The sequence below is a fragment of the Caloenas nicobarica genome, chromosome 19, assembly GCF_036013445.1.
Source record: "Caloenas nicobarica isolate bCalNic1 chromosome 19, bCalNic1.hap1, whole genome shotgun sequence".
In the NCBI taxonomy this organism is placed as follows: domain Eukaryota; kingdom Metazoa; phylum Chordata; class Aves; order Columbiformes; family Columbidae; genus Caloenas; species Caloenas nicobarica.
In genome coordinates, this window is record NC_088263.1 from 5,767,022 (window position 1) to 5,791,907 (window position 24,886).

The 24,886-nt window shown below is 48.6% G+C and overlaps 1 protein-coding gene across 1 annotated transcript in view; it reads left to right on the forward strand.

The window, feature by feature from the left end:
- COL27A1 (collagen type XXVII alpha 1 chain) overlaps window positions 1-24,886 on the forward strand; it is a 147,303-nt gene that overhangs the window by 107,313 nt on the left and 15,104 nt on the right. Inside the window, exons 34-41 of the mRNA XM_065648239.1 lie at window positions 264-317; window positions 1,921-1,974; window positions 2,980-3,033; window positions 4,528-4,635; window positions 18,189-18,242; window positions 18,364-18,471; window positions 19,940-19,993; window positions 20,305-20,358. Coding sequence (XP_065504311.1) covers window positions 264-317; window positions 1,921-1,974; window positions 2,980-3,033; window positions 4,528-4,635; window positions 18,189-18,242; window positions 18,364-18,471; window positions 19,940-19,993; window positions 20,305-20,358 — 540 coding nt within the window. The remainder of the gene's footprint in view (window positions 1-263; window positions 318-1,920; window positions 1,975-2,979; window positions 3,034-4,527; window positions 4,636-18,188; window positions 18,243-18,363; window positions 18,472-19,939; window positions 19,994-20,304; window positions 20,359-24,886) is intronic.

Sequence of the window (24,886 nt, forward strand, 5' to 3'; positions counted from 1 at the left end):
GGAGAAAGAGAGAGGTTCTTGTCAGAGGAGGCTGGGGAGAGGAGGGGCGTGAGAGAGGGGCAGAACCCCCCCAGGAATGGGGCACGAGGGGTACGGGGCCTCTTTGATGCTGTGTACCCTGAGCCAGATCCAGGGAGGTAATTACATGGCAACCAGGGCTCCACCGTCTCAGGAGGGCTCTGCTAAAGGAATTATGTCTTTGATCTTGCTTTCTACTTGGTTACAATGGGGTTTTTTCATTATCTTTTTTTTTTTTTTTCCAGGGACCGCCTGGCTCAATGGGACAACCTGGCCTTGCAGGTGAACCTGGCATGAAGGTAAGAAAAACACTTAGCGCAATTTCTCTGTCAGACCAGGGAGATAATAGCAACTTCTGTTCCTGCAGGACTGGATAACATTGCAGGTTCACCCTTCAGCAGGCAAAGCAGACAGCATATTCAACAAAGATAAAGTTTAAAAAGGAAAATTGGGTTAAGTTTAAACCCTTGGTTACAGATTCCTGAGCCCTGTCCCAAAGGAGAGGCTGTCGGTGCTGGGCAGAAGCACCGTCCCAGGGATCTTGTGCCTCGAGCCATGAAAGGCCTTGAAAATGAAGCTCAACTCTTCTGCAGATACAACATCTGAGTGGAGAGGGGAGTCCTTGAGACCCAGGGATCCAGGCAGCTTCTAATTTGAAACAAGAGTCTTTAGGAAGGTCCCAAACTTAAAAATACCCTCAGACAACGTCCTGCCACAGTTTCCAAGCCTCAGCTCTGTGGGGAATGAACTCTTTGGATGGTTATGGGGGGAGGGTGCCCTGCTCCAAAGCCATGAATGCACCTTCTTGTCCACGTGGACAGGCCTATAAAAACCATCTCTTTGTTTGAATAAGGTCCCTGTGCTGAGCAGCTCAGAGGGGTTTTTATTTTATCCTAACCCCCTTTCCACTTGGTTTGAAGGTTCGCTCCTGTGTGCAGAGCTTTTGAACAGACTCTATGTGGGGATTAAATGCAATTTCCTCTTTGCTGTTCTTCACTCCCCGCCCCCAGCCCCGTCCTTTGCCATGTTTTCCTTGGCAAATCTTCTGACACTTCACTGGAGCTACCGTGTCTTTGGCATCCTGATACTGCACGAGCGTTCCAGCTCCCGTGCTCCTGGCTGCCCTCCTCAGGAACAGGACACGATGATTTGCACAAACACCCCTTTACGCACTGTCAGTGCAACACGTCCTTGCTGGGGAGTCAGACAGTGAGAGTCCCATGCTGCTCCTTCTCCAAAGCTGGGAGGTGCTGGGACAGACTGGGGTTGCTCTGGGCAGTCATCACTTGCAGACCAGGTTGCTGCAGGAGGAGATGTAGGATCATAGAATCACAGAATAGTTTGGGTTGGAAGGGCCCTTCCCAGCTCCCCCAGTGCCCCCCTGCCATGAGCAGGGACATCTGCACCAGCTCAGGTTGCTCAGAGCCCCGTCCAGCCTGGCCTGGGATGTCTCCAGGGATGGTTCATCCACCACCTCTCTGGCCAACCTGGGCCAGGCTCTCACCACCCTCAGTGGCAAAAATTTCTTCGTCATGTCTGATCTGAATCTCTCCTCCTTTAGTTTAAAACCATTACCTCTTGTCCCAGCATTGTTGATTTTCTGCCACAGGGCTGTGCTAAGGACATATCTTCTGGCTCCGCAGCTGCAGGCAGCACAAAACACCCCTTGATCCTTGTCCTGTTAAGCATGATTTCAACAGAGCTTGCAAGGTGTGTGCCAGCCCTCTGTGAGCAGAGGTGCTGGTGATGCCAACCTCTCCTTTGGACCTCCTTGCAAACTGAACATGTTTGTGTGGGAGAAGGAAGGAAAAATGTCAAAATGAGGGGTGTGATTGGAAGTGCTTCATGCTCACCCACCGTCTGTAAACAGCCTGTCTCCATGTCTGTGGTTCCTTCTTTTAGGGTGATCCTGGCCAGCTGGGAGTCCCTGGAGAGCAAGGCCTCATTGGCCAAAGGGTGAGTATGGTCACCTTCGGACAGGGCTTCTGTGCCTTATCTGCTCCCCAGGGGCTTTGGTCCCTGTTCACCCACAGCCTGGGCAGACAGACCCTGCTTTGGGCATCCTGTAACCCTTATGGCCTTTAGAGTAATAGAATAGTTTTGGTTGGAGGAAACCCTCAAGGTCATTGAGGCCAACCATTAACCCAACACTGGCACTAAACTGTGTCCCTAAGAACCTCATCTCCACATCTTTTAAACACCCCTAAGGATGGTGACTCCACCACTGCCCTGGGCAGCCTGTTCCAATGCCCGACAGCCCTTTCCAGGAAGATCCCAAGTTCCCAAGATCCAACCTAAACCTCCCCTGGTGCAACCTGAGGCCATTTCCTCTTGTCCAATCGCTTGTTATTTGGGAGCGGTGGTGGAACCACCTTCCTCGCAGAGCCTGTGATCTCACCAGCCTACAGGAGCTTCTTCAACGCTCCAATGCCACTTTGCAAAGTGCTGTGACAACCTCACTTACGAAAGGGCGAAGTGGGAACAGACCCGTCCTGTTCTGCATGGGGCGGGGAGACGCTGGAGCAGAAGGCGGCATTAAGCAGGGAAACAGTGGCTACACTGTGCAGGAGTGGGAGGGAGCCAGGGACGCGGTGAATTGATGGATTGAAGCTGGCGGTGGCTCTTGTCTCTTCTCAGGACTAAGGTCGGTTGTTGGAGCGGGATGGGGAAGGCCCAGGTTAAATGAATACAGACTGAGCCCCCTTTTCAGCTTTGGGAAGGAGGTCTTCCTGCAGTCCACGGAGAAGACACTATGGCTCAGAATAAAGCAAGAGGCTGAACTCCTGCTCTTGCTTCAGGAAGAGCTTGTTGAGCATTAGCGTATGAGACGGAAAATGTGTCAAAATACAGGGCTGGGCTCCTTTCACTGCAGCCTGTCTTGCTGCTATGAGGCAGCAGCAGAAAGCGTGGGGTAAAAAGCGTGTTTAGGCTCAGCCTTAGGGTGTTTCTTCTGTCTTGCAGGGAGAATCGGGGCTGGAAGGGGACAGCGGGCCACCCGGGCCGGACGGGGTCAAGGTAAACCTCACTCTCGTGGCATCTTTCAGCTCACACGCATCTTGGTGCTCTCAGGCCCCCGTGTGTCCTGGGGCCAAGTAGAAAGCAAGGGGGTTATTGGGTCCTCTGTGCAATAAGCCTCTGCCTGGCTCCCTCTAAGGATTTTTTTCTCTGCAAGCACAGATAATGGACTCCTCCTGTTTTAGTCCTCTACCCACACTTTTGGTATCTGATCAGATCTCAAGAAAGGTCAAGTTCTTAAAAATCTAGTTTCCAACAAATTTGTCTGTTTTATTTGGGTCTTAACAGATTAAATTTCCAGCTAATCAGGAATTTCTGGGCCTGGCAGGGGAAATCAAGAATTGTCCATCACTCTTCCATGCACCACTGACCAGAACACTGTTTGCAAGTCAAGAAACCAGATCCCCTTCCTCTTGGCAAAGCCCCAGGTGCTTGCTCAGGGCTTGCACTGTGCTCTGTAGCTGCTGTCAGTTTGCTACCTTGCCTTTGGAACAGGACTCTTGATTTCTGTCCTTGCACAGCCAGCCTTTCCAAACAGGCCAACAGTTTTGTTCCATGGAAAGAAAAAGCAGCCGATCCCACAACAATGTGGTTTATTGCTTCGTACTAGTTAAACTATTTGCCATGTGTCTCTGCTTCTGCTTATCTCTAAACGTTGGACCAGAATTCTCTTCCTTAAAGACAGTCAAGACTTCTGTATTCTCTTGCCACCTCTAACTGTCCCCAAGAGCATTTGATCCAAACCAGCTCTTTTCAACCTGAGTGTGTCTCTGGACAGTAGAAGAGTCTCTGCTCACTGCAGGGGCATTTGTTTAACCAGAAGAGATGTCACTGTGCTCTCACTAACACAGGCACAAGTGGAAAATGACTCTGTCGAGGTTGGGTGGTTGCACAAATGTAGGTGCTGCTGTCCGTACCGACTTGGCCTTTTTGATTGTCTCCATAAGATTTTGTGCCGTCGATGGTGATTTGACATGATACCTACTGCTCGGACCACAAATCCTTCACAGGGCCAAGCTGACACTGTTTTGCAGAGTGTTTATTTGAGCCCTGGGCTGGTTCCCATTTGGCAGCAAGAGCCAAGCGGCCACTCCAGACAAACCCATCCTATTAAAAATCTTTCAGCATCCCAAGCTCAGGGCTTCTGGGTGAGGCAAGGGAGACTTTCAGATCTTGTCTGTCTGTCTTATTCACGTGGGAGGTTCAGACCTTTTTGCAGGAGAAGCAAATGGGTTCAGATTACCCTGAGTAATGGGGGAGTTCCTTCTCCTCCAGCCAAGAGACTTTTAAAAAAAAGAAACCTGGTTTTGCTCATTTTGTTAAATGTCAAGTGTATTATGACTCATCCTCATTCATCCTTTTGCTTGTAGGCTCTCTTCCTCTCAGACTCCTGAAATATTAATTATGTCGTGGGTTTTTTCCTTGCAAGAGCCCTGTACAGTGACCTGTGTGTTGTGTGGGTCTGAAATGCTCCCACTCTTCTCTCTTCCACAGGGAGATAAAGGAGAGCAAGGCCTGGAAGGAGAGAAAGGAGAAAAAGGCAACGAAGGGCTGAAGGGAAAAGAAGGGCCTCCTGGATATCCCGGCATCACAGGTGTCCGAGTGAGTCTGCAGAACCAGCCCACTGGTCCGGGGGTTTGCTGTAGGGACTCGTGTTCTCACCAAGCTGCACGGGCAGCCCCAGGTGTATCTCGGATCACCAGGGTGCAGGTATCGGCCCAACACAGCTCCTGCACTCACCATAGAGCCACCTGCACTCTGGTTTCCAAATTAGCGGTTGCATCTAGCCCCAAAAGGCTCAGCAGAGTGCTGCATGCTCTTGTCTACATCCCTGCATGCAGGAGGACTCGATGGCTGCAGCAGGAGCCTGGAGGTGCAGGACGTGTTCCCCAGCTCAGGCATCAGGGCAGAGCTGGCACACACCGAGCTCTGGATTGCAGGAGGCAAACCAGCTCGTATGAAGAGACAAGATCCTTTTGCAACAAGAGGACAAAAGAAAATCTGAAGTCTTGTGTCTGGGAGGATGGGTTACATTTAAACCCCAGTAATAAATAAATAGGCTTTTTATTTTTCTTTTTTAGTTTCTTTTTTTTTTATTTTTGACAGGGGCAGTAATTACTGTAGACATTAATACTACTGTAACAGTAGTTAATACTCCTGTAACTGCCATGTTGCAGCAAAACAGCCCAGGGCGGATTGAGAGGGAAATGCAGGTAGTGCACCAGGACACTGCTTAGAGCAGGAGCTCACCTGAGATGTGACTTATTGCAAATGTTGCCGTAATGTACATTATTTTTGAAAAAAAAAACGCATCTGGGAGATGGTTTCATCTTTCAATCGGGTTGCACACCTGAGATGTGGATCAGTTCTCTGGTCTGACGTAGGTTTTGTGATGCGGTGCCGCTCTGCTGGAATGGGCCACCTCACAGGGTGTGAGAGAGGGATGGACAGACGGCTGCGAGGAGCTGAGTTTCCCCTGGTTGCCACAGCTGGCCTTGGCCTGGGGTTTGCAAATGGCCAGCTTTTGCCTTCTCTGTTTGATGGTTATTTCCTTCTGGTTTTCCCTGCTAAGGTTTCCCTCTTGAATATAGGAAACAAATAGAAGAAATTAGCAGGAAATTATTTGTGAACCCTCAGTGAATATCTTTGGCATGTCTGGTTCGCTTGGAGGTCTGATCTCAGTTCTGCAGAAAGGAAAAAAAAGCAATTTTGGCTCTGAGATGAGAGCTACAGGGCCAGAGGAGCGGGGCAGGGTCTGGCCTGAGGCTCGTTCGGTGGTGCCAGATGGAGAATAGCTCTGCCCAGTGCCCCAGTGGGCTGCTCTGCAAGCCAAGTCAAGCCCTTCTGCTGGAAACATGGCGTTTATCAGCTTGATGACATGATTTATTCATTGCAATTATTACTGTGGGTCAAAGTTTTTAGGAGCATGGTGTCACGAGGCTCTTTCTGCAAAGCGATAGCCCGGCTGAGCCAGACGCAGGAGCCCGACCGGAGCGGCCGTGCTCACCTGTGGCACAAGTCTTGTTCCTCAAGCAACCAGAGAAAAAGCCATTTCCCACCCCCTGTGTCTCCAGCAGGGATACAAGCAGCCCTGGCATGTCAGGAGGAACAAGTAGCCCAAGTTTGACCAAGTTTGGTGGCAGCTCTGAAGTCCCTGCCCAGGGCGGGTGGGAGGCAGCAGGGCAGGCAGGTACCACTGAGCACTGGGAGGATGCTCGATGTTGAATCATGTTCGTTTTTCCCTTTGGTGACGTTGTGGCTGGCTAAAAGGAGGGCAGGGAGAAGGGTGTGAGGGGATGGAAGCAGCAAAGGAGCTGGATATATGTTATTTTTGGGCTGAGGTTGGGATTTGAGCACCAACTGACTAGAAAGTGGAAACATTGGCTTAATACTGTGGTGCAGCACCATTAATGTGCAGAATAAGGTTGTGGTCCTGCCCCAAATCAGGCCATCCTTGGCCACAGGCTCCTGTACTCACAGGGAGCTCTTTGCAGGCCTGGGACTATACCACAGGCCAGGACTGGTCCCCAGTATCCCAGCTCCCTCCCAGTTGCAGGCTGGCAGGGCTGGACGCCGCTCTCAGCCCCTGGCTCTCCATGTGCTGTACTTCTGGCTGGCTTCACGTATTTATATTGTGCGTGTTTTAAGAACTAGTAAAAATACTAAAATCATGCAAAAGCCATATTAAGTTATAGAGTATAAAATATAGATTCTCTCAGACTCTGTCCCTGCTGTTTGCCAGCATGTCCCTGGGAACATGATGCTGTTTTCTGTTTTATTTTTTTTAAAAAGAGTCAATAGAGCCAAGATTCCTGCTCATAATCGCTCCCTTTTGTTGGTTTTTTTTTTTTTTTTACTGCAGTGCGCTATATTTCCATCTACTATTTTAATACACTGCTTTGTATATCCTTATGTCTAAACTCAAGCAGACTGAGACCCACATAGGTCCAGATAGCACTGCCTCCCCTGCCAAATGCCTGGCTGTTACCTAATATATAGGCTGGTGTTCCTGTACTCATTGAGGTAATTTAAATATATAAGTCATCTTACAGAAATACAAGTAATTTTTCTCTTCTCATTTTTTGAGAGTTTTCTCCTACCTTCCCATGGAGAAAATGTACAGATATTTGTGGGAGCTCCCTTAGATTTCTGCCAAGATAAAGTTTACAGCTCAGACATGCAAAACGCTAGAGATAACTGCAACCCCCTCCTTTTCAACAGAAGGTTGGAAGCTGGAATATCAAGTCAAATGCGAAGGTTGCCCCGTGGCAAACTCCTGTCCAGGATCTGTAGGGTAGCATGGAAATAGCCTGGGGAAGATGTGGAGGCACAAGCATGGCAGGGAGGAGGCACATTGTTTATACATCATGCATGTTGCATACGGTTTTAATACATCTGATGTGATAGGCTGTACAATACTCAGTTTAGGTTATTTTAAAGAGAACTTCAACTTTAGCTATTCCATCTTCATTTGGTCTCTCCTGACCTTACATCTGTGCTTTGCTGCATTCCTGGCTAGATCCGCTGGCTTTTCCCTGGGCTAGAGATGTTTGCTTCTACTCTAATATATTTGGGATATCCTCCATCTTCTGCTTCTGGAAGAGATTCATATCAGCTTGAGGAAGATGATGCCCATCTGCAGTCATGGACACAGAGACAAGTTTCTCCTACACCTTGGCCCTGTGTTGCCCTCTGCCTTGGCACCAGAGGGGACCCGCAGAGACATCCCTCCATGAACAGCGACAGCCTCTGGAAAAACCCTTTTCATCGCAAATCCCTGCAGCCACACGACTTCTTGAAGATTTTTCCTTAACACCAAGGACATGTTTAGTCTTAATCTTTATTTTGCTTATGTCTAAAAGAATGTGACACTTGAGTATCAAGTGTCCTCTTGACAAATGTAGGAAACGAGGTGCCTGATTGCTCTGAAATGATCTGCCTTTGTTGCTGGTACATTTTCAGCCCGTTTTGCACACACTGGCCTGGGGCAAGGGCCTGGTGCTGGCAGCGCAGAGCAGGTAGAAGCTGGAGAACTTGGCAGGGCACGTACAAGCTCGCACAGCACATGGCGATGGGCCAGCACAAGGGATGGAAAGAGGTTTGCAGCTCTTTGCGCAGTCGTAGGGCTCCCAGGGAGGCAGCAGGTAAAGGGATGTGCTGGAGCAGCTTCACAGGTACTAGAGCTGGAGGAAGCGTAAAGGGTCTGTGCTGCCCTTCTGGGTCATGCAGGAGAGAGATGTTCACCCAGCGATCGATTCCTACAGCAGGGACATGTCTGGCTTTACTGATCAAGATTTTATTTCCCAGAAAGCCACCCCAATGCTGATACAACACTGCCGACTGCACACAACCAAACTTCCCTCAGTGCTCAAGAAATGCTTTTCAAAGATTGTTCGTTTCCAGTATTAACATATCTGCAAACCGGTTTCCACTGTGGTTCTAAATCTGAAACAAAAGCAGCAGGGAGGCCCCAGCCGAGTCTCCAGGGGTAGTTTGTACATGTTTCAAAGCCAGTGGATTTCAGCAAACAAACCTGGCAGCTGAGATGGTCCATGAGTCTCACAGCTGTGGCTGGCAGGACTCGAGGCAGCTGGAGCTGAGATACACGAGTATCTTCTATCTTTTGGTCACTTTGTCCAAGTTCACACTGCTCCGTTCAATTCCAGTTCCTGCTCAGCAGAGGGATGGGCCAATTGTCCCTCTGGTCCTAAGAGAGAAATCAGAGCATCTGCAACGTGAGCACACAGCTGAGTGCAAGATCCACTGGAGATTTCAAAAATCGCATCAGAGATGTGAACATTTCCTCATATGCCATCTCCCATATTACCTCCTCCTACTGGTGTCCATCTTCCTCCAATACAAACTTCTTGCCTTCGCTTGATCTTGACTCTCTTTTGGACTTGACTGGACTTGATTGGCTCGCCTGAGTGCTGAGCAGTGGATAATCACCCTGGCAGGGCACCAGGGACTGTTTGGGCATCTCCATTCAAGACACTGGCTGGAGACGCGGATCCTGGGGTCAGCGGTGCAGGGAATGGGAGCAGGAGTTGTCCACTGGAGATCCAGGCTTCCCATACCAGCAAGGCAGTTTGTGGGGAGACTGGAAGATACAATGGCCTGTCAAACCCTGGCAAGGCATCCATCAGCAATACAAGTGTCACAGTGTAGTTTGCCAAAGTAAAAGCTAATTTATTTGCCAGCCTGTCCTTGTACAAGGGGATAGTGCCACGGAACCTGAAATATCCAGACAATGTTGTTGGAGAGTAATGTGCATTTATAAAGGATCCAGCTTCCAGTTGATTCTGCTCTTCGCAGCAGAGGATGAGTTGAAGTCACTGGTATGCAACCATCAACCTGGACACGGGCAAGTGATCCCTGAGAGTAAAACCCCCAAAAGTGCTCCTCTCCGCTGCTTCTCGTCTCCACTTACAGAAAATGCAGCATTTCAACCCTTCCGTCAGAGCACAACCGATCCGCCGTGGCTGTGCAAAAGGCCCAGGCCAGTTGGCAGGAGGAGGTGGTGGGTTTCCAGCTGCTCTCTGTAGCTCTGCACTGTGGTTTTCGTAATGTGCTGGTTGTCATACCAGGCAGACATCTGATAGCGAGGTTTTTACAGTTCCAGGAAAGCAGTTGGAGAGCCTGTAGGTAATGAAATACAACATGCTCTGAAACAAGAAAATCCCTCATTGATCAGCAAAACTGGGAGCCGAGTTCTTTTTTCCACTTCCTTTTTAACCTGAAATCCTATCTGCAGTGTCATTCAAGCCACGTCAGGACTCGGAAAGCTTTGAGCCAGACGCTGCAATGGCATAAATGGCCATAAAAAATTACATCAGAGAAGATCTGGCTGCATGTGCCAGCCCTGCTGTGGGGTGCAGATGTGTGCCAGCAAACCAAAATTGCTCTCAGGGCTGGTAAACCCTTTTGCTCTCATGCAACAAGGTCCAAAGTCCCTTTGTTTGCTCTCCAAGAGTGTGTTGTGACAGAAATGGACTGGGGTGGATATCTGAGAAGGTTTTTTTGAGGGAACTCACAGTGCTTTGACAAGGATAAAGCCACGATCCAGCCCAGCACAGAGCGCTGGGTGAACTCACAGGTTTTGGCTCCGGTGCTGTGGTCTCAGCCACGTTGCTCCTCAGAGTGGCAGCAACTCCACACGCAGCGTTGGATGGTGTCCTGAGGACAGCGTCCTTCCCCTTCTTCTTTCTCCATCGTCTCCAGGCTACAGTCCTGAAGTGGAAGGAGAACTTGCTGGCCGGGATGGACCTTCTGCTCCGAGCAGAGTCTCTCCAGAAATGGCCCGTTGTGGTCACAGCTGAGGTGGGGCTGGTTTCTGGGCTCTGTAATGTCAGGGCAGGAGCTCATCCTCATCCGACACGCTGCTCTGTTATAAAGTTGTCCAAACATCACTTACAGCAGAATTTGTCCCAGCGTGGTTTTTTTTTTTTTTACTCTTTGTTCTTTTCTATTTCCTACCATTGAAAACTAGATTCAAAGATTTTTCTGCTACAAAGCGCCTCGCTCTGCTGTCACTGAATCCAGCCATTCACTCTGAACACATGAGCTCGGCAGCAGCTGGCAACGCCACATCACTTCCATGGCATCCAGCCCCCCAAAAACACTGCGGACAATCCTGGAATCACTTCTGGTTTTAATCTCTGCTGTCCATGCAGGAATCTATGGGTTTTTTTGATAATGTGCTGAGCTGGTTTTTCCTGGAAAGGCTGTTTTTCATACACTGGTCTGTGAGCTGTCTGTGGAGCTCTTACTTGAAAGAAGTTTCTTAAATTCCCTCAACTGGAGGGCGTCAGGTTACCCTCGACCGAGCAATGGAGGGACTGGAGAATACTGGGCTCGGTGTGCCAGCCCCAGCAGTGTGACGGTGGTAACAGCGAGCTCCTCACACCCTTAATCTGGGAAATGAGTATTGTTGCTCCTAATCTTGTGCTTGAAGAATGTGTTAGCAGCAGAGGCACAAAGTGCAGGGTGTTTCAAAAAGATGGACACAATTTCCAAGCAGTATAATAACAAATTGGGTCCATCTTCTTGAAACACCCTGTAGTAAACTGACTTGCCCGGTGTAACGCGTGGGGTGGGTCGGTGGCAGAGGCAGGAGAGAACTGGGAGTTCCCAGCCCCGTTCCTGTGCACTGTGGCTCCGTATGGGCTGTATTGGCCCACGGGCCGGACACATCTCAACAGATGTTTCTGTGAGCCAGTTGTGCTGGTCCAAGGGCACAGGCCCTTTGCTGCAGAGCTGAACATCTCCTGGGTTTGTGCATGATCTGCATCCCCAGCCACAGCTTCTGCGCAGGAGGGAACACAACAGGACACGCTTTTCCTCCCTACAGCCTGTCCTTTCCAGTAGCTGCTACATCAGCAGCGCCAGTCCCTGTACTGGAGTCCAGTTTCTATAGCTGGAGGTGCCTGCACCTGGTCATGATGTTCATTGTCTAACAGCCTTGGAAGATCATCACTCATGTGGACAAATATCCAGCAAAGCCATAAGCAGGTATTTGCCTTGCATCACAAATCAAAGGGTAATTAAGTTGCTCGGGAATGCGGTCAAACGTGCTTCAGCTCTTTGCTTTGAACAAGGCCGGAGCACGGGTCAGGGCGAGCTGCAGCCCACAGGTCTCCCCTTCCCCTTCTCAAAGTGATGTTCTCATCCCTGGGCAACTCTGCCCTTCACTGCAATCAGCTTCTTTTGCCTTAATAATCAGTGCATCACTGATGGCCTCAGGTTCAGCCTCTAAACATCCCAGTTTATGGAGAGGTACATGCTGGATTTTGCTGTTTGGGAGATTCTATTGTGTAGGTTTTTCCCCGCCTTTGCAGAGCTCTCCCAGTCCCCAAGGAATTGCTTCTCGCAGGGACCGAGGTTGTTCCCCTGCAGCCGAGGGGCCGTTCGCCCTTGCAGCAAGTCAGGCAGCTCTGCCTGGTCTCTGCGGCTGATCCCAGCTGGTCTTCGTTTAGAGTTAATAGGAGTCAAAACGAGCCAGAATTTGAAATAAATCCCATGGACTTGGCACGGTTTCTTTCCTGACTCAGACGAAGGAGACGCACTTTTTGTGCAGTTACTCCAAGATTCCCCTCCTTATTGGGAGAGAGGAATTCATTCCCCTCCTCTTCCACAACCCCAGGGTATCTGTGTCCTTCAAAAGGAAGATATTAACCCCTAGTGTTTGGGGGAGAAAAAAAAACCCAAAAACATAAGTAGTGCCTGTTAGTGTAAATGGGAATTATCCTGCCCAAGTGTTCTGTCTATTCCTCTCTTCCCGGTTGTCAGTTCCTAACACTGGCTGATTCTTTGGAGCATATTGGTGTCGTCATGTATGAAAGCTTCACAGCTCCATGGGCATGAGGGCTTGCGCTTCTCATCCACCAATCAAGCCTTTTGCTGGCACCTTTGTCTCCCACGTTTCCTTATAGATGAAGAAATACAGGCAAAGAGGAGGGGGAAAAGGGGTTTTCCCAACAAACTGTTCAGGCTGTCAGATCAATCCAGACCAGCTCGAGCACACAGCACTGCTTCACACGTAATTCTCTCTGCTGCCTTACACAGTGACTGCTTGGAAAACCAAGTTAAATAGACCACAAAAGCAAAAGCTGCAAATCTCAGAGCAATGTCTGCATGCAGATAAGAACTTGCACTAGAGCAGAGAGTCTGGGATACAAGATTTTTGTTTGGATTCCGTATTTTAAGCTGAGGAACTTGGCTTAAAGGCAAGTCATAGTGATTCTAACTGTAGTCTTTCCATCTGAGATCTTTTTGTGGGATTTCTTGCTTTTACCTTGAATTCAGCCAGCCAGCTTTACCTGCACTTACCCTTTGGGTTTCCACCAGCCAAGAGCCCATTACATCCCAGTGATCCCAGTGAAGCCCTCTGAACCTCCCAGTACCGTCAGGTCTTTCTTCTCGAGAATAGTTGAGTCTTTATTCTTTCTCCATACTCATCCAGGAGCTGCTGCCCTGTCTCCTCCTCTTCCAAACTACTGCTAGGCAGAGTGATTAGGAAATGTGTTTCTTATAAATCTGAAACATTTATGTCTTCAAATGCCCAGCCCAAATAATCCCACTAATTTCCTGAGTGCTCGTGAACTGTCCTCCACGAGGGGAGGCTTCTCCCGATCAAAGTTTATTACGTAGATGTTCTCATATGGAGACATTGCTGAGCAGTAGGAAATGATATGGGGCTTTTTCATTTCCCTTTAAATGAGCTTGCTGGCTGAACAATATGGGCACGGTCATCCTACGTTTCATGCTTCCTACCTTTATTGTCACTTTATCTTTTCTGCCCTTTCTATGTCCAGTGCCTCAAATTATCACCAATTTTCTTCCGTCACCATTGGCACTTTCTTTTCGTTACACAGTAGCTGCATTCCGATTCTTCCATTCCTTCCTGCCTCATTTTCAGTTGGGAGGAGTAACAGACCTTCACTCAATGGCACCCAAAAAAAATCGGAAAATATGTTCCTGCTCCACAACAGTCCTGAGTGGTCCTGAGCCTGCCTGAGATAGGCTTTGGGAAGCCGTCTCATTAGTGCTGTGCCCTTGTAGACCTTCCCTCCTGTGCTGAGCCGTAAGTCTGCAAGCAAAGCAGAAACACATTCTCTGAAGTGCCGAGAGCCACAGTTCCCCTCAAGTCAAACCAGGACGGTGAGTCACATCTCGGTAACCGCTTCCACAGATCTAGTGCATGGAGCAGAGCATCGCTGAGTGCGGGGGAGTCTGGGGTCTGGATTGTAACACTGGTTGTTGTTTGGCTCCATTTGGGGCATATCTCTCTGCAGTTCATTCAACTTCCTTATTTTGTTTTTCTGGATGTTGTTGTCATAAATATAGATTTCAACTCTTGATGTCTCGAGAATTTAAAGCTGTGCTGCTCAGTCTATTTGCTCCCAATAACGTTACTGCTGTGCTGTGCAAGAGACCTGACTTGGCTGCCAAGGCCATCAGCAGCTGAAAGCCTCTTTATTCCTTACAAATTAATCAATTTTGCATTGGAAAATAAACCATCCAGCTTTTCCCTTAGGGGAATATCTAAGGCCATACTAAAAAAACTTATAAAATTGGGTCCTTGCTGAAGCTGGCAATGAAATTTTAAACACGCTACACCTAAGATTATCTTTTCTTTGCTTTCCTTGGATATTTTGCCATACCTGAAGGCATGTGACTTTGTAAAACCACTGCTTTCCGCTGTCCCTGGTCACAAATACCATCATCTTCCTGAGGCACTGAATACGCTTCTCTAGTGAAGAGTGAAGTATATAAAGAGAAATCACTATTTAAAAACAATCCTGCACATGGAAGAAACTTGGAAAAAAGATTTGTTTTCTCAACAAACCAGTAACCCAAAGCATACAACAAAATGTGTACAAACCCCAAGAATAAAAGCATCAAGTGTTTAGTGCCTTGGCACACTAACCCAACTGATCTGAATCCAGCAAAAAGAACTTGGAATTAATTACTCTTGTGTATAGGCTTTTGTACATTTTCTGCCGCTCATTGCTGTCCCTGCTAAAGAGAGCAGGAACCCTAGGAATCATGAAAGGGATACCAAAAGATGCTGGATTCCTGATGTACTTTGGAGAGCATGGATGAAGTTACAATCTCACTCAATTTTATTTTTATCCTTTTTCTTTTTTTTCTGACCCTGATTTTTCCATCCCTGGACAGATGAGTCAGAAGAATGGAGAGAAAAAGAATCTGACCTTTTTTGAAGGCTACCAAGGTTGTTGCTGGGCTTGGTATTGCCTGTATAACATGTGGCTGCCTGGTGATTTCTGGGAACCGCTGCATATGTGCCCTCTGAACATCCAAGGTTGCAACAAACAGCAACTGCATCTGGAACATCACCAGTAGAGATATCGCATATCTGGAAACCCCAGACAAATGTTGAGCTGCCTCTAAATGCATCTGGACAAAATCCCTGCGCAGTTGGAGAAAGCACATCCAGGAACACCAGCCATATGGTCGGCTTCCCGCTCACCAGCCGAGCTCTGCTGGCCAAAGTCCTAGAAAGCTTGGTGGTGGAGCACAGAAAGATCCTTCGCTGATAGAGCTTGCTCTGTTCAAGGAGGTGCAAGATCCAAGCCACGTCTCTGCTGATGGTGTTGCCGGCACGATTTGACCCGTTTGTTTATACCAGCAAAGCTTTCAACCATCAGACAAGAGCTAACAACAGCGAGGGAAGCTCCAAGGAAGATCTGCGTGGTTTACTGCAAGTGACAGCTGGTCTCACTATCACTGACAAGAGTTGGAGATGCTGCCAAATTCTTTTTCTCCAGCAATGGAGAAGCAGCCGCACCCCAGCTGGAGGAGAACCCAGGAGACTTCTGGAGGAGATGAACGTCCCTGTTCAATGAGGCCAATGTGTCTTAAGGGGAAAAGCCAATACAGGCAGGTTATCGAAGCCCATATCTGCATTCAGACTCCACCAACAGGGAAAGATGAGCTGAAGGAGCCCAGAGAAAGTGGAGACCCTGTTAGAACATGGCACAGTTTTCTGTGCATTGAGTTTATTTTTGTGAGCAGGGCTTGGACTGTCGAAGTTGGGGGTTTGTTTTGTATTTTCCCCCTCCCCCAGATGACTCTAGCCCTATATCTGTACTTCGCGATTGTGGGTACAAGCATCAACCTGAATGCTGGCAGATTGTAGGAGCAGTGTGGAAATTTTGCTTCTCAGAAGGGAAGAGTTAAGGCCTGAACCTATCTTCTCAAAAAGCAAATCAATTTCCCAGTGCAGGGTAGAAGCAAGTTTCAGTCGTTGCTTCCGTGGGAGAGGTATCCAGGTGAGGGAAACCAGACTGTACTTCAAACTCTTCAGAAGTAACTGTGAGGTCCTCATGACCTCCCATGTGAACGGGTCCGTCTGCCCTGCACAGTGATAAAGGGAACATCTCACCAATGCACTGGCGTCTGCATCTTTCACAGGCAGCATAACACATCCTCATCCTGGGAACAGAACCGAAGCATGGATTTACTTGTTTCAAGAGCTGTTACAGCACAGCAGTTCGAGAGCACATCTGAGTGTGCAAAGTGACTCTTCTGGAGAAGGTCAACGGCTTGGCCATCACTAGGGCCAGGAAAAGATTTAGCTTAAAATGGGCTTTCTCCCATTTGCAAGAAATATCTATTGCCCATGATTCCAAAAGACCTTAGTGCATAGTCCAGGGAGAATGATGGAAAAACACTGTGCAACTAATTAGAAATCCCAGTTGTATGTTTATTTGTTCTTGTCTTCTTTTGACAGTAAACTTTTCTGAGCGCTTCCACTCTTCGCTCTCCAAATTTTCAAGCCACTAAGCATCACGGTATTGCTGCAGAACAGGGTCTGCGAGCGTCATTGCTGCTTTGCCACTCTCATCGTGACCCATCCGCTGGGAAGTTGAGGGGCCTGGTAGCAGGTCCAGGGGTGAGCCAGCCGCAGAGGGATGGGGATGGACATTGCCCAGCCCAATCCTTTCTTTGGCGAGGATTTCTCTGTACTCCTCTCAAAAGTGTAAATCACGTGGGTGACACTGGAAGCTTGGCACCCACAGTTCGTCACATATTGCGGCTGCTCAGCATCTGTGGGAAAATAATTCCAAGAGTGATCTCTTGGAAAGTGGCAGCAAAAAATAGCAAACAAAACCCCCTGAGCAGTGTTGAAGAGACAACAGAGCAGGACTCGTGCTCCATGGCAGGGACCTGTCCTTTGTGAAGCTCTAATAGTCTTGGCAAGGTGGGCTCTTGAAATGTGTGACTCGAGTAAAATGGAGCTATTCCCTTTGGGGAGGTGAAAAGCTGGCACAATTCTTTAGGGCTGTAAGAAGTCTGAATTGCTCCTTTGTGTTCAGAGCAGGCACTTACGAGGCCTGTGTTTCAGATCAGAGTGAAAACCCTCAGATACAACTGCTTTTAGAAGTTGCTTTTGTTCAGTTCAGACTGTGAAAATCACACCTTCCTAACCGGGAGGCAGGAGAGCAGAGATGCCGTGCTGGTGCGTAGATGCTGTTGACAAGTTTGTCACCATTGCCAAAAAGCATGAGTTATTTTCTTCAGTGATGCTTTTGCTTCTTTCTGTCAAATCCAAAATATGTTGCCTGCCTTGCAGCCAACGGGGTCAAACACTGAACAAAATGACCTCCCTGGGCTCCCCGAGGAGGATCTGCTATACTTAGTTGCTCATCACGGCTAATTGCTGGGGTGTGCGTGCAAGGAGGGGCGGCAGGTTCTGCTGCCTCCGAGACACCCACAGTGCACAAAGCAAACCAGCGTTTCTGTCCCCGTTGCTGTGGCTCCCGCCTGAAGTTTTGCATCCCACTCCATTTCTAGGTGCCTGATCAGTATATTGTGGTTTCTATGTGCTGTGTGTTGCAGTAATAATAATGCAAAGAGAGGGAGGGGTTTTGCACCATGAGCAGAATGCTGTGCATGGCAGGTAGGTAGAAAATGAAACCACTGCCTGTTTTTATGATGTGAAAATACAGAGAATTGCCACTGAAGCAGTGGTTCCATTGCCATGATCTTAACACCATATGAAATGCATTGGTATCCTGTTCAGTGCCTCAGCTGATGGTGAAAGATGCAACTGTCTGCAGAGCAGCGGTGCACAGATGGCAGCTCTGCCTGCAGACCAGAGGAAACATTTTGGGGTGGGCCAGGGTAAATGTGTGTTTTCCACATTTCAGCCCTTTCTGTAGCAGTGGCTGGGTAGGTACTGTTTTTCTGTTTGGTGGGTGCTGTCTACAAGCAGCACTGCTGAGATTCCTCTTTTGCATCCTCGAGGACAGACGGACACATGTGATGGTGGTTTGCCATCACCCGCCTGTCTTTGACGTGACCTGAAGATGAAAAACTTCACCTTTCAGCCACGTTGCTCTGTAGTCACCTGGGCACAGAGACCTTCCCACCTCTAAGCAATGAGGTTTCCTTCTCTGTGTGTTGGAGCAGCTCAAGAACAAACTCAGCCAGGCTCTGGCTGTGGTACCTGTGGATCACAATCTTTGCCTGCATCACTTCTGAGCCTCCTTGTCGTCTCCCGTGGGAATAGGATAGGATGGGTGAGGACACCGTCAGGGTGGAGTGTACCAGGGAAGTGGCCTGGAGGTGGTTGGTTGGGATGGGACTTCTTTACTTTTGCATTCCAACAACTTTTTTTGCTCTCCTAGGGACCAGAAGGGAAACCAGGAAAACAAGGGGAAAAGGGCAAGCCTGGCCAGAAGGTAGGAACATCTCCCATTGATAACGTCTCCTCCTCTGGATCTCTCTTCCTTTGCTCATCTTTCATATTCATCTGTAGAAGCAACTTCATCCTGCATTAATGTTGGTGCTTTTGTTCTGCAGGGCAGCAAGGGCTACCAGGGGCAGCTCGGGGAGACGGGATCTCCAGGGAAGGAGGGGCCGAAGGGGAACCGAGGCCCTAAAGGATCCCGAGGTACCCTGGGACCGATGGTGAGAAGATCTCTGCAAATGGTTGAACACAACATGCAGAAACATGTGGTGGGCACAGGCCTGAAAGAAGCAGAGAGCTCAGCAGAGGCTTCAGGGCACAGAAAGTGACGTTAGATGGATTTAATTGTCCAAAACACCTTATCACTTGCTCTGAGCAGCACAGGAGAGACTGCAGAGCAGTGGTTGTGTTGGTGTCCTGTGAATCCAGCTCACGTTGCATCGTGGTGGTTCTTCACAGGTCCTCAGATGGGCTGAAATATTGGGGATTTTTCTTGAGAAGGGAGTGAGCTGATAAGCTATTTTTTGCTGAGATCTTTCCCTTTGAGACTGCACACTCATGGCAAGAGCTGCTTCCAAGTCAAACTGTGTTGTTGTAAGGAACTCGGCCTTGGACTTCTGCCCTGTTTCTACACCCACTCTTGATCTAGTTATCTAAAACACTTGCAACAAGAAGAAATATAGCCTGGGAAAGGGTTTGAGTTGGGGACTGAAGGTGAGGATTTCAGAGAGAGCAGCAATAGTATGGTGGAGAGGGAAGAACGTTAATTTGCTTTAGGCACATGAGATAAATGCATTGGGACAGCAGCAGTAAGTAATAAGTGCCTCCTCACCATTGCAGGCTGGTAAGGAAACTTTTTGCACTATATTTGGTAGAACTGAAGAAGTAGGAGTTATTTATGAACCAGAAATCACTGTGGTGTTTCAGAACAGTAGCAAATGGGTGATGGAGTAACAGTTCCGCTGATAGTGTTTTCCCACACTAAAAATTATGGCCTCCCCATATATCGTCTCTTCATATTATTTGGCAAAACCTCTATGGGTTATTTCACAAGGAAGCAAGGCAATATCTGAGCAGCAGTGTATTGGACTGAACACATCTCCACGCCTGTATTCATGGAAAGGGCTTTCTTCCACGCTAAATGGGATTATATGGAAAATTTGCAATTCCCTTTAATCTGATGATCTGATTTAAACCGCTTTGTTCAGTCTGCTAAAGATGCAATAAATAGCTCTTGCAGTCCCCTCATCACAACCCAGAAAACTCCTTTCCTGGCCATGCCAAAAGGTTTCCTCCTGACAGTTTAGGATTAGGTCATGCGTGAGAACAGTCTCGCTGTTGGATTTCCTAGCACAACGCTAACGTGAACATAAAGATGTCCAGAAGGGCAGATGTAGAACACGCACTATGCAGCCATTTCTAGTGACAAATCTGAATGACGTGGGAAACTGCTACGATTCTCACAAAGACGTAGACTGAACTCCCAGCATCACTCCACATGAGTAAGAGATTAAAGCCAAGCAAGAGCATTTCAGGTGGCTGCAGCAAAGCTCACTGGTGGACAGGAGAACAGGCGGCTGTGTTCTCATGTGGGGCTGAGCGTTGCTTTGCACAGCCCAGTGCACCCTCTTGGTGTGGGGTAATACCCACGGGCTGCTCTCATGGTGCTTTCTGTGCTTGCCTCTCCAGGGTGCTCCAGGAAGGATGGGTGCTCAAGGGGAGCCTGGCTTAAAGGGTTACCAGGTAAGGTTTTATTTTCATCCTCCAGCTTCTGTCTGTTCTCAAATACAACAAAACTGCCACTGCAGGATGCTAAATTGTTGTTAAACTATGACTTATTTCTGACCTTGAGTTCAGTTTAGTTCTTTCTCTAGTCTCTGTTTGCACCATGATGACTTCTTTAGATCCATTTGGTTCATCTCTGCCATGATCCATGTGTCCTTCCAAAGCTGGGATGCACAACACAGAGCACATGAGATCTGTCAGGAAACCAGGAAGGACCTTCCATCAAACAGCTCTTCCCAGTCAACTCACATGCTGTCTGCTCTCCACAGGGACACACGGGACCACCAGGGCCAATTGGACCACCAGGACCAAAGGGGGAAAAGGTAAGTTCGCAGAGTTCAGCTGTCTTGTCTTCCATGAGCATGGAAGCTGAGCTGACGTGTGGATGATTGTCCTGTTACCATAACACCCGTGCGTCCGCGCTCTCCTCCTCTGCCTGCAGCAGGGGCACAGGTGCCTCCTCTAAAGACACCTACATAACTCCTGTGGCAGTTTTACTTTAGTAAATCAGCACCGGGACAGCTGTGCCACCAGCAGATGCTTTCCACACACCACGCGCCCTTGCACCGGTGGCTGAGCAGCATGCGTTCTGGGGACATGTTTTTCCCGCATCTGCATAAATTCTGCTCAATCCCCAAGCCAAAAGAAATCAGACCAGTAGCTTTCTGGGCCGAAGTCAGAATAACACCCTGCACGAACTAGCTGATCTTCAGCGAGCTGCCTGACTGTGCTTAAATAGCACGTTGTGAGGCAGAACTGTTCTCCTCCCCATTGCCCTTGCTCCATTTTCCTCACCGCCTGCCACCCCCTCACCTCGCTCACCCCCCCATCCCTCGACGAGCCCCCTTGCCGTGGCTGGCCTGACTCAGAGCCCTCTTTCCACGGCGGCTTCTCCCTTGTGTTTTTTTTCCCCTTATTGCTGAGTCAGCACGGCCGTAACCAGTTCAGGCTGGAGAAGTGACTCACGCCTTAATGGTTTCCTGTCGGCGGAGCTGGCTGCTCCGCGCCGCGGCCGGCCCAGCTGGCGTTGGCTGCGCTCGCCGTGCGCCGGAGCCCCTCATGTGCCTCCAGTAGCGGCGGCAATGCTCCCTGCCCCGTGTGGGAAAGGAAGAGATTGTAATTGGGACTGGTCAGTAATTGGGACTGGTCATTAACTGGGACTGGTCAGTCCCCATGAAGAGGAATGATGCGTGAGCTCTTTTTTTGCTTGTTTTCTACCTCCCCATCCCCAAGAGAGCTTTCGGTTTTCCCTCCTCACAAGGGTGTGATTGCAGCTGTACGTGTGCAAGCAGGAGCTTCGTTGCTTATGAAAGAAGTTTGTGAGACAGAGGTCCCAAGGGCAAGTCTGTGCTGGGGCTTTGAATATGTCCTTTTGGGTCAGGCTCAGGGTGTCAGGACGCCCTGTCCACGTTGTAATCTGTGCCTGGAGATTCACAGTGGGGCAGGGTTGTGTTCCACCAAGACATTCGCATGCCTCAGAAATTTTGCTTCAGGGATGAACAATGGTCATGCTGCTTTTTTTCTCTCATTTTCTGCTGTTGAAATATACCCATGGCACAGGAACAGATGAGGATGTTCCTGCTGCTCTGCATCTCTGTCACTGCCTTGCTGAATTCCCTCTCTACCCTCAGCGTTTCCAACACTGCCCCATCCACTTCCCAAGCTGCACCTTTTGCTCTTCCAGACTTCAGCAGGTATATTCTGAGTGCCATGTGGGAAGTGGCAAGTGTGAACCAAGCACAACCAGTCCCCAAATTAATAATCTGAAGTGTTCCATGAAGCACTCTGCCCTTCACCAGCAAAATATTCTGCAAATGGACACTAGAAGAGCTCTTCCTCAGAGGTAACAAGATCTTGTGTTATCAGAACACAGCGGCACTGATGATGAAGTGAATTCTACATGCAAGTATCCAAAGCAAAGCCTGACAAAGACACCAAAGCATCCAATGCATCCTGCTGAGAATCTGTTAATGACCATTGACCACTGGATCTCACGTCTTCCTTGGAAAGTCAGCAGGTCTGCTGGCACGTTGCTGGAAAGCAGCTCCAGCTGAAGGAGATCACATTGTGTGCTGAGCCTCCAGCACCATCTTCTGCAACACCCAGGTGCTCCACAAAACCTCTTGCATCTAAGTGTTCTTATATATCCTTCCTTCTTATTTCCCAAGAATTGCCAGCATCTCAGACTACAGACAGACAGAGTCCTGCTCGCTGGACATCTGTAACCTTGTGCATGCGTGCAAACATGAAAATGGAAGCTTGAATCTGAGAAATGAAGAGGAAGCAAAAATGGGACCATGATTGTTCTGTAAGCTTTAAACAAAGTGGTAAATTTAGCTCTGTGCTGAAGAGGGAGGACATATAATGGTGGGGAAGGTCTTCCCTTTTCCAGAGAAGACAGCTTGGTGAGAGGCATTCTTGTGGAATCCAGCTCCTTGTGCCATACCAACCAGCTACCCTGCCACATTTAATACATTTACAGTTCCTCAAAGAGGCCTTGCTCAGCGCAGACGCCCGCACTTGGCAGCTGCTTAAAGCAGTCCAGATGGGATCCTTTTAAAAATTACAAACTGGTGTATCTCACTTTGGGACTGGAGCCAACAACAACAAGCCTTCCCTTCTTCTCCGTGCATTTTCCATTTGTATCCCAACATGTTTACTTTGCTGCCCTTTACTCTAACTTTTTTTTTTCACTGCAACTTTCCAAAGAATTAGCGCAGGCCTTTCATCTCCCCCTTGAGCAGCTGAGGCATCAGGAAGTCCTGGAGAAGCTCATTCTTGCAGTTCTAGAGCTGACTGGTCCTGCAGGATTTTCTCAGAAGACAAAGGACAAGGTCGGAATTAGACTCAAAGGGGACACAAAGCTACAACTCATCTTTGGGGAGGAAGTCTGAGAGTCTTGATGCTCTTCAAGGGTCCTCAGAATTAGAAGCTTTCTTTGAGTTCATCGTGCTCATCTCAGCTCCCAAATGGCAAGGTCTTTCCATCTTATTTGAGCAGAAGAAACCAGTGCCAAGTCTTCTGCATATTAATACGTACACTGGGATTATTTTTTTTTCCCTGAGACTTAAAAATGGTGGCTTTGTTTCCCTTCTATCCTACATTCCTTTGATAGTGGCTATAAAGCAAAGCAGTTGCCAGGTATTCTGCTGCTGACTTCAACCAGCAAGTTCAGTAGCGCTGGAAACTGTTGGCAGAGCCTGTTAGGCATTACTTTCTCTCTACTCTGCCACCCAAACTTCTCCACCCATATTGCTCAGTACTGTATTCTCAAGCCATCCTGGCAGTTTCTCCCTCTATATTTCTTCTACTAGGGTTCCTCCCCAAAACCCCAGACAAGTATTGCTGGAGTTCATCACCCAGCAGACAACGTCTTAAGGACAATCTAACTGCGATCTGTGTGCATATATGAAATCCCGGCAATGTTAGTCCAACAAATGTCGCAGCAGCAGACAAAGAAAATGCCACTGTCATCAAGCATGTAATGGGGAGATCTGCTCGAAGCTCTTTGATACCTGCTGAGGTTAACTGCAAGAGATTTTGCCAAATCTTGAGCCTTGTTCTGCCAAACTGTAAATGTCAATACAGCCCGTGAGAAGTCAGCCTGGGTTTGCGTGTCTCTCAGCAAAGGCACAGCCCTGATTCCAAGCCGTGACCCAGTTCCTACAGAAAAGAAGCTGTTGGCTCCACTATCCGAGTTCTTTCTCTGAGTTATTCACTGCTCCAGATGTGCTGTGACCAAACGTCATGTATGAGCAAAGCACCCCAAGTGCCTTTTCCCAGGGGCAGGATCACTGAGAAATTGCCCAAGCACCTTTACTATCAGCAGCTGCAACTCAAACAGAAGACGAGAGTAGCCCAGACAAAAAGTCCAAGATGATCAGAAATACACCAAAAAGGGCTGGTGCAACCACTGAGAATTGCAGAAGCCTGTGAAAAACTTGACACTGCATAGGTATGGAGATTTGGATGTTCAGAGCTCTAGGAGCACCCCAAGCAGTCCAAAGGCAGCAACTCCACTGTGCCAGAAGCCCCCAGACCTCCTCTCTCCAGTAGCTACAACATCAAAGAAGCTCTGAGACATATTCATCCCAAGGAGCCAGAGTGCCAGAATCTCAGTGATATGAAGTAGCCAAAACCTAGAGGAGGTGGAATGTTGCTGTCTTCTGTGGGGAGCAAAGAAGCAGCCATCTCTGAGCAAGGCTCCAGAGAAAATAGGACACCAGGGCCCCAAGTGACTTATACCACAGAATTAAAAAACACTGTGTCTGCATTAAGTTTTGAGGGATCTCTCTGTGGATGTTTTGGAGTGACCTCAGTTATAAATACCCTGGGTGATGTTATCTACCAGCCGAACCATGAGCCCTGAGCTCTTGCTGTGGAGCCTCCCATGGAGGAGCGGAGCTGCTCAGGCAGCGGGTGTGTGTCCGACCCTCTCACCTGGTCCATTGTCACACAAGCCCATGGTGGTGGCACCCAGCCAGGGAGCACATCCAGACCACCCTTGGTCCCCTGACAGCCCAGGCAGCACTCAATGAGGGTGGAGAAATGCTTCATTAAAGAGTTTAGCTTGACTGTAGGCAATAAAATTCAGAGGCAGAGAACTGTATCCCATATTGTCCTAATTACACACTTCTTGCTTAGTTTTAGGAATTATTGAAAATAACTCCTTGCACCTGGGTCCTTAGGGAGGACAGTTGGACCAGGCAAAAACAACCACCAAAGTAACCAGGAAAGCAATGTGAAGAGTCTAGTGTACTGCAGGTTGTGGGGGGGCAAACATCATTTAGACTTTCTTCAGTTTAGAAGTTAGTAAATTCAACAGAAGCTTTGATGTGAGAGGGCTGGATC